Raw genomic sequence first — 9,430 nt, 5'->3', positions numbered from 1 at the left:
AGAGAGAGAGAGAGAGAGAGAGAGAGAGAGAGAGAGAGAGAGAGAGAGAGGAAGAGGACTGGATTTATATTAGGAATTTTTCTTTATTTTGCTGCAAAAAAATCAGATTATTAGAAAGAGGTATGTATACGATACACTGAGAAAAATACTTGAACATTTATTTGTGAGATATAAAGTGAATAAACTTTACATCGCTAAAATAAAAAAATTTTAAAAAATATAATAAATATAATTTTAATAAATAAAATTTTCAAGTATTTTTCCCTCAGTATATATTATTCGATAGTGAAATTAAATCATAGGAGGTCGAAATTTCTTTTAACACAAGTCTCCTTAGAATTTGATGTTCGCTGTAAGTGATTATTATACAATTCATCTTGTCAAATACCTCGATAGGATTGAGACTGATTTTTCTTTTGATAAAATCCCATTAGACACACTCGTTTATGTCTTACATGTTAAATCAATCAAATAAAAATGTATCTGCATGTTACTTTTTTTATCTTTTTGCAACTGTTAACACTGTCAAATTATCGTTAGTATTAATCGCAGAATATAGATTACTTCCACAATGATAATGTCTGTTACGTACGTAACGTAGCGACTAATTGTATAGGAATGTTTTCATAAATCTTCCGTGATATTCATAACGGATAATAATACGCTATACATCATCTAACAATACGATAATTTAAAAGCGCTCTATGTAAAGAGGTATCCATTAATAATACGATCTTGATTCGCCGCATTAATTAAAGCGCGAGAGCCGAAACTGCGTTTCCGGCGAGCCAATTGAAATTTCGCGGTAGAACTGGCTGTCGGAGAAATTTTAATTTCCATGAAACTTTTCAGATGTATGCAAAGTGGCATGAGATGTAAGTTCAGCAAGTTTTCATTTATCCGTGAAAGTGGATTTCAGAGATGGCACTAGCCATCTCGCGGATGTAGATCCATGTTCGCAAACTGGAAATTGGTCGTGCTTACAAAAAATACTCAACTTTAATCGAACAACGTAGATATATCCACGTGAATTAGCCGATTCTCTCTGTTTCGTATCACATGTCCCTCGAAAGAAAAATATTTACTTCAAAGGCAGTTTATATTGTCATTAATCTTAATATCATTTCCCTAGTCGGGAGTTTTAACAGCGAAATTTCACATAGGGATTTTCGCATGCTGAATATCATTCTTAAATTTATTTGAAAAATATTTTTTTTTGCTAATCTTTGCACTGTATGTACTGATTGCACTTCCAACAGATCTTGATTTACAAAGGACTACTTTTTAACGTTTTTAACGATTTACAGCGCCGTTGAGGACAAAAAGGCGATCTGCGATCGCTCGCAGATGGAAAAAAGTCGCTGAAACGAATGACCTCATGGATAAATTCCGAGGAAATTCTCAAATGTACCCTGGCAAAGTGAAATGTAGAGACCAACAGAGACGAGTGTTACTCTCGCAAACATTCAGAACGGTCAAATGTTGGCACAGAACGGTTAAATGTGGGAATTTAAAATTGCATGTTTTTTCGCAACCATTCCCGTTAATTTTGTCGTCCGCGTGAGCTAGGTAGAATCGTTTGAACAGTAGCCTAAAAGGACCAGAGTTCGTTTGCGTTGGAAACGGCGAGTGCAAAAGCTGGCCGCTAAGTTTGAGAAGCAGGTCGAGCAACTTTGCACGGTGTACGTGAGCATACCGGGGTTTCCACGATTTTCTCGAATTGGAATTGACAATGAAGGCACTTCACACCGAGGTTTCGGCGGAGATAAAGCGACAAGTAATAAACCTCCAAACTACAGTAACGATCAAAAGAGACGGTTGGTTTACCTAACTACTAACGAGGCGTACAAATAATGCTATGATACTGAAATGCTTCTTCTATTTCAATATAGCGAAAGTATATTAATATTTCTCGGCCATAACTGAGATGGAGTTTACGTAAAATTAGCGTGAAAATCTCTTGAAAATTTATTCTCGAAGACAAAAGGATCGAGCGAATTTTACAACAATTTGTAGACGCGCTAAATTATGAGCAACGCCAAGATTATTATTTCTCTCCCTTTTTACATGAATATATTAATAAATATTAATGCATTGTTGTAAGTAGGTTATCGTGTTCGGAAAATGTACAGAATTGCTACGATAAACAGAGATTACGCAACATCGAAAAAGATGGCCGAGTGAATACGAACCGGCTGCTCTGCTCCAGGCGATGCATATAATTCAGACCGCAAAAGATTAACACAACGACGTCTGTCGTCGCTTATAGATTTTGTAACGCAATAGAGAGAGAGAGAGAGAGAGAGAGGGAGAGACGTGATTATTCGACGACGTCGTCGCTCGTTCAGGTAGGCAGATGAACGCAGGAATCGATAAGTTCCATTTCCCAAGGCAGAAATAACGTAACGTTGATCGAGACGCCGGCACTCTCGAGACTGAATCGCGATTTCCGAAAAATTCGCGCTTGCGAGCTCTCTCGCGAAAATCGCGAAGACGCGAGGTGATGTCGCTTTATCGTAGTCTGAGATTAATGTTGCAACGCATGGGACGTTCCGTCGATTTTACTCAGGTATTGTGCATTCTCTCGTGATTTATAGAGTACAGGAGGCGGAAGCAGGATTTACAGCTTACGCTTTTCCTACGAGTCGCGCATTGTTGCCGAAAGCCACAGACGCCGCGTGTAAGTCATCATATTTTATTATGTCGTTAATAATAACCGAGCAAGATTACGAAACACATAGAGACTGTACTGATACTGCAGAGGCATTCGTATGGCGAGTTATATGGACGAGAACATCGTAAATAATCGATACTAATAATCGGACTCCACTTCGCGCAAAGAATTAGCAGAATCGATTTTTCCTTTGTTTCTGACGATGATGCGTGGAATTGATCTGTTTGCAAATTGACTCAATTGAAAATATCAGACATTAGTGCGAGCACTACTTCAAAGACATTGATATCGTGATCGTACTTTTGTGACGCGCTTTTGGATACTTGTTGAGAGATCATAAATTCTCGACTGTATGACGAGTCGAAACGAGAACGTTTCCGCGGGGACTTTCCTTAGAGGACTTCGCACAGAGGCATGAATAATACATTCTTTCGGGGATGGGTACGTTGTTGGCTTTGCCAGTTCCCTGCTGACTTTAATGTTTTTTGGAAGCCTTTTACGAGCCAATAACGAGTTCGAGAAGGTCGATTCGAGGGTGCGATACTCTTTGTAATTGCAAGACGTAATTGATTTCTTTCTGTAGTGTCTTGAGGCTCGCGTACTATTACAGCGCTCGTTCCCGTTCGCACAATCGTCCAATGTCAATCTCGATTAAATACCCGTCGAGAGCGACAATGCAGATATTGTTTGCGACGTAAGCGCATCGAAAAACACTGCGCAATTATCGCTTTTCGAGTCGATCGATCGTAAATTCGTGGATTTGTGTTAATTAACACCGACCGATTAGCCGGCTTAAATATCGCCGATTATTCCGCGTGCTGATACACGGACAGATGGAAATGAAACCGCGTGGTAGAAATTGCACCGAAACATTGTATGGTGTGAGAGGCGTTGAAATCTCTTTTTCTTTTGTTCAGAAAAAGTCATCCCCATACCCGGTCGATCCGTGCATTCCTGTGGTCTTTGGGGCATCGCGACGACAACAAAGGCTAACTTATTAGGCTAATATTACATGTGTCATACGACAAACTTGTCGGTCGCTCTAATTGGCTGTCGAATAGTGAATTTCTAGGGAAAAAAAAGTTAAGGACTTTAGGAGAATTCTATCCATCAGTCAATCGACACGTTCGACAATACTTGTCGTACGACGCATGTAATATCAGCCTTAGGCTTACCCATTCCGCGTATCTGAAACTTTAGTTCCCTCGCCGCGCGAGAGTTTTACCTGAAGCGGTGAAAATTTCGGCGAATGTTTCGCCGCCCTCCGCGCCTATCGAACGTGCCGAGAAAATGAATAGCGAAACGCGCTTTACTACGCGCGTGGAGAAAGAAGAATTCCCTGACGGGGGATACCCTCCGCTGCCGGTTGCTTCCCTACCCGACAGTCTTGCGAACCAAGAATTTTCATTTCGCGTAAGCGTACCCAAGACAATACGCGACAACGGTTACTTTGGGAAAATGTCATTAATTTTTTAATTCGTCACCCAGCGCGGCCGGTTCTGCGAGAGTTTCCTTACGGATAGGCTCCGCTGTTTTAAATCTCGGTCGACCGCGATCGTCGTATCGTAAATGACGATTGCGTCTACATACATTTGTGATTTTGAACGAACTCGCAAATGATTAAGTCTGTCGAAAGCGCATTTTTTAATGTTATCTACTTTAACGTATGCAACTCTTTTATTCCTGTCGACGATTATTCCGCGTCGGTCCATAGACCTCGTGTCAAAGTTTATCGCAACGAAGTAACGTGGCTAGCTTGAATCTCTCCACTGACACACTTGTTGCTCAAATAATGAATACCGAGGGATACGTCACTTTCACTGATACATTTACTACGACATCCACTTTTCTATTAAGTTCGCTTCCATACATATTTACAACGCAAAGCTATCGCGATGTCACGTCTAAGGTAAGAACGTCCCTCCCACAAGACTTCTCCACGTGGTCTAAATATCAGTAAGTTGAAAGGTTTTTCCTTGGCACACGTTTGCTTCACGCGATTCTTGAAGCAAGATTTTTTAAACGTACATTTTAAAACTGTCGTATAAGTACTAACATTGCTATCACGAGGAAATTAACTCTTAATTAATTTAAAAGTAACTCTGACGGCCCACGAGTTAAAACGGGAAATCTCAAAATCGCCTGTCATTCTTGAAATGACAGGTTCTCGACAAAAATTAATACACTTGATTGTCCGCCAATGAAAGCTTAATATGTTAATGATACTATGTCAATGATACTATGATAATATGTTAATTCTCTGTTAACACGATTATTTAAAACGAGAAACTCTTGGTATACATTATGCTTTTATAAAATTGAAAAACCATTTTCCTCTACAATTTCTCGAACCTTCATTCTCGCTTCTTATTCGCTTCGGGATCGTAAATCATGATCTGTAAATAGCACACGACTGTGTGAGCTATAACTCATTGAACGAAAATTGCCAGACACGAAATATTGCTGTACAAGTGCACTGTTAAAGCGGCGTAAATATGGATGTATATCAAACGTTTGCATTTGCAACGAATAAATATGAACGTATCGCATCGAGAATATCGTGTAAACATGATATTCCGACGCGAGTCAATATTAATTACGCGTTAGCATCTCTCAAACATCTCGGTGAAGCCTGTCAAGTGCTTGATTCAGGCTTCGTCCTAAATACGCAGGAGAGATACCCCGTTTATTTACCTAAAGCCCTAAACTGTACGTATGTTAACTCGATATGTGTTTAAGGTACTACATTACGACAATAATGCTAATTACATGTTCTTTGGAAATACCGACTATCTCAAGAAGCAAAATTTCCACACGGAACTACCATTTATCTTATCAATAGCGCACACATTTGTACGCATACATACGACGCACACATATGAAACTATTCACAAAACGCTTAGGCAAGTAGCATAACCTAACCTAACCTAACTCAACTCGAGACCCTAGGATAAAGGTAACGTTATCATCGTCCGCAACTTTCCCTATCTTAAAAGGCAAATCTACTCCATTGTGAATTACGATTCGTTGCAAATATAATTTTATAATTTGGTTAATTGATTCGCCGTAATTTATTAGCAAAATCTAAAAACAATTACGTTATATGTTGTTTTTTGTAAAATGCACTTTTGTTATATAAAAAACATAATATTTTTGGCAAGTGTTAAATTAGTAAGTAAAAGTTAGCAAGTGTTAAATTAGTAAGTACACATACTCGATACAAGAACATGATGGAAATATAAAAATACGTAATAACTATTATTTATATATATATATGACAGAAAATACATTAAATTTACTTTTCACTTTTGCAAACATTAATGTTCTAGTATCATATGATAAGCGTACAATACAGTATCATATAGCTATATATACAGGAATTATTAGTTAATTCGAGACTACTCGTTTTTCGTTAATAAGGAATTAATTGCTAGCACCTATAGAACCCATAATTATAGTCTGATATTCTCAAAAGTAAAAGACTGAAAATAAAACATATTTTAATGTTAAGTATCATGTATACATATTTACATACATGTAATATATATTTCAATTGTTTTATATAAATACAAGATGATAACTTATACATATTCCATATCTACCATTAATCTGTATCTGCATAATGTACCATATACTGCGATGTATTATTTTATATTTGTACTCTTAGTCATCAGGAATATTCTGTAGTCCCTATAAAAACATACATAATAAGTGAACAATACTTATATATATGCAAATTCTTTTGTATTGATGACATAAGCAGAACATATGAGATAAGTTATACTTTCTAAATATTATATACATAAATTCTTATATGTTTTGATAAATTACCCTATTTTTCCATGGTGCTCCATCTATACGACTATCTCGTGTAAACATATGGCGATCCCATATGTCTCTCATGTCTCTACGCATTGACTGTAAAAAGAAAGTTAAGAAAATAATAGCAGAATTTTACATAGAAAAATCAATATATATATATATATATATATATATATATATATATATATATATATATATTTCTTTTCTAAATAATTTCTCTTAAATCTTACTAATAATATCAAGCATAAGAACAAACATCAGTAGTAAAATTGAACTTCCAACAATTTATATAATTGCTTGTAAGTCGAGTTACAGAATGTTCATACGTATAATTTTATAATAAAAACATTAAACCATTATGAAGAAAGAATTAATCATTGAAAATTGAAGGAACCTTTTCGTTCTTGTTTGGTGATTACGTCATCGTGCTTTTAGCTTTTCCTGAGGATATTTATGACCATTTGATACACTGTTCTCTTTTCTTCTAATATCTTTTTTTAATCTTTTCCAAACTCTAATCCTCGAAAATTGAAGGAAAAGTTAGACTAGACTAGGTTATGATGAAAGTCGGATACTTACATTTCCCAAAAAATAATTGTTGACTAAACTGGCAAACAGTTGAGGTACAACAGGTACCATACCTATTATTAACAACGATGGAATTATTTCGTACCACATTTTTATCGAATTCTCCGTAAAGTCGCTAATGTAGTTGATGATTACTTGCACAACATTCCTTTTCGTAGTGAGAAATGGTGAGAAATAGGTGCAGTCTCAAATGTGCGCAAGCGTAATATACATAACCTTTATGTTCATAAATATATATACATCTGTCCTTTTTAATCGTACAGTTATACTCACTTTCCGTATTTAAAATGAGATGGTTGCATATATATGAGATTTGGCGCAATGGAGAGAGAACGAGGAAAGTTGCACAATCAAAAGAATAAATATTATAATAGATGTAATTATATAACCAAACCTACAGTATAAAACTGTTTCTTTTAGCTACACTCTCTGTACTTCTTTACCATTCTCTTCTATTAAACTTTAAATATATAACTATTCTATATTTTGGATACACGAAATTAACTTAGTACAACTGTAAAAAAACAGACATTTAATAATATTTTTTAAAAGCATTAAAAGTAAAATAAATGTGTATTTAGATATTGGAGGGTAAATGAGAAGAGAACAGAAAGAAGATAGATTCTAAGCAAACAGTGTATATAATAGAAACATATTTCATATTGCGTGTACAAATGACTCTGTTCAAATCGTAAGTACGTTCGTTGTCGTCAGTGTCATCGATTCAATTGAAATTTTGGTAATAATGAAGAATTTGATAATGTTCTGGCTGATAGCATGATACGTTATCGATAAGTAACGATTTTAACTTCGCTTGATATTAAGATACATGTCGTCGATGCACGCTTCATTTAAAAACTCTTTCTGCGATATTCGCAACGTTTATCTCGTTAGATGTAATGGATAATTCTGAAGATGATACGTAAAAAATAGCCTGTGTTACAATGCTTTTGTTTTTTTCATGAAATCATTTTCTCTGCTTCTTAAGTAATCGTGTGATGCGAAAACGTTTTATGTGTTTTACATTTGCTTCTATAGAGAAACATTGAAGAATACTCAGTTACCGAAGATGTTGTTGAGAATATATTCCGTGTTCGTCCTAACGATGGATCTCGTGATGCTCTTTATCAAAATATGCTACATAATCTTGACTTCAATTTATAGAATTTTTAGACCAAAGCCGCTGAAAAATCTCTATGGTGAAGTTGCTATGGTAATATTCCAATTGTTTGTTATTTATTACAGAAATCGTGGAACTTATAACAAATATAATTTATAATTTAGGTTGTAGGTGCAGGAAGTGGAGTAGGTAGGGAACTCGCTTTACATTTGTGTCAACTTGGTGTCACAGTTGCTTGTGTGGATATTAATGTTGATAGTTGCAATGCTACTGTACAACGTGCCCTACAGTTACATGGGAAATGCAAAAGATACCAATGTGATGTGAGGAACAATAATGCGGTACCTATATTATTTACTTATACTCAATTGTGTTTCTATTTCTAGACCACAATGATATATATATACCTGCACTAATCAAAATTGAATAGGTTATTGATACAGTAAATCTTATTAAAGACCAATTAGGAGATATTACAATGCTCTTTCATTGCTGTGGATTGCCTAGTCCACGTGCATTGATAGAGGAACCGCTAGGTATAAGTGCTACTATGGACTTATCTGTCATTAGTTATTTTTGGGTAAGAATTATTTTAATAAATGTTATAAAGCATAAACTTTTGTGATCTAAGTACAAATAATATTACTTTTATAGTTATTAGATGCAGTTTTGCCATGTATGCAACGTGCTGGTAGAGGACACATTACAATTTTATCTTCTGTGGCTGGACTTTCCAGTGGAGCCAGTGGTAGGAGTAGAATCCCATTATCGACTGCACAATTTGCAGTTCAAGGATTAGCTGAATCCTTGCTTATGGATTTAAGGCATTTATATAAAAATATCGTTGTTACATTAATCCATATTTATCCATTCATCATTGGAACAGAAGTAGTCAAAGATATACGTTTTAGGTATAACATATTCTCAACCATATACATTAAATTTAAAAAAACTTTTCCTTTCACTAATATTGTTGTGTACATAAGTTGTGTGTATTCTCTTAATCTGTAAATGCTTAAAATATTTTTTACAGATTGCCAAGTTATTTTGGTACAATATCTGCTGCAGAAGCTGCTAGACAAATTTTAAATGGCGTCCGCCGGAATTACGCAGAATGTAGCGTGCCAGGATATTTACTTTATCTTGGACATATACTTAGGTATTTCTATTATTCTTATGTAATTATATATATATATATATATATATATATATATATATATATATAT

At 35.4% G+C, this 9,430-nt stretch overlaps 2 protein-coding genes across 7 annotated transcripts in view; one reads left to right on the top strand and one right to left on the bottom strand.

The window, feature by feature from the left end:
* Window positions 1–6,085: 6,085 nt before the first annotated feature.
* On the bottom strand, window positions 6,086–7,220 carry LOC116847695. Its single transcript, XM_032822971.1, has 4 exons — window positions 7,076–7,220; window positions 6,506–6,592; window positions 6,277–6,364; window positions 6,086–6,156 (listed from the first exon to the last, which is right to left on the bottom strand). The coding sequence occupies exons 1-3, from the start codon at window positions 7,172–7,174 to the stop codon at window positions 6,338–6,340; spliced, it is 213 nt and encodes a 70-aa protein (XP_032678862.1). The 5' UTR covers window positions 7,175–7,220; the 3' UTR covers window positions 6,086–6,156; window positions 6,277–6,337.
* LOC116847693 (short-chain dehydrogenase/reductase family 16C member 6-like) overlaps window positions 7,058–9,430 on the top strand; it is a 2,827-nt gene continuing 454 nt past the window's right edge. Inside the window, exons 1-7 of one of the 6 annotated variants that reach the window (XM_032822967.1) lie at window positions 7,324–7,460; window positions 7,666–7,775; window positions 8,123–8,297; window positions 8,369–8,545; window positions 8,635–8,784; window positions 8,859–9,115; window positions 9,238–9,363. In XM_032822967.1, the coding sequence (XP_032678858.1) occupies window positions 7,759–7,775; window positions 8,123–8,297; window positions 8,369–8,545; window positions 8,635–8,784; window positions 8,859–9,115; window positions 9,238–9,363 (902 nt within the window). In that variant the 5' untranslated portion in view covers window positions 7,324–7,460; window positions 7,666–7,758. Of the gene's footprint in view, window positions 7,461–7,573; window positions 7,824–8,122; window positions 8,298–8,368; window positions 8,546–8,634; window positions 8,785–8,858; window positions 9,116–9,237; window positions 9,364–9,430 lie in introns of those variants that run through there. The other 5 variants (XM_032822965.1, XM_032822970.1, XM_032822966.1 and 2 more) reach the window with 5 other exon arrangements.

Source organism: Odontomachus brunneus, unplaced genomic scaffold (assembly GCF_010583005.1).
Source record: "Odontomachus brunneus isolate Ranch 3 - 2012 unplaced genomic scaffold, Obru_v1 Obru_scaffold_082, whole genome shotgun sequence".
NCBI lineage: Eukaryota > Metazoa > Arthropoda > Insecta > Hymenoptera > Formicidae > Odontomachus > Odontomachus brunneus.
This window is presented reverse-complemented; position numbering and strand designations above follow the sequence as displayed.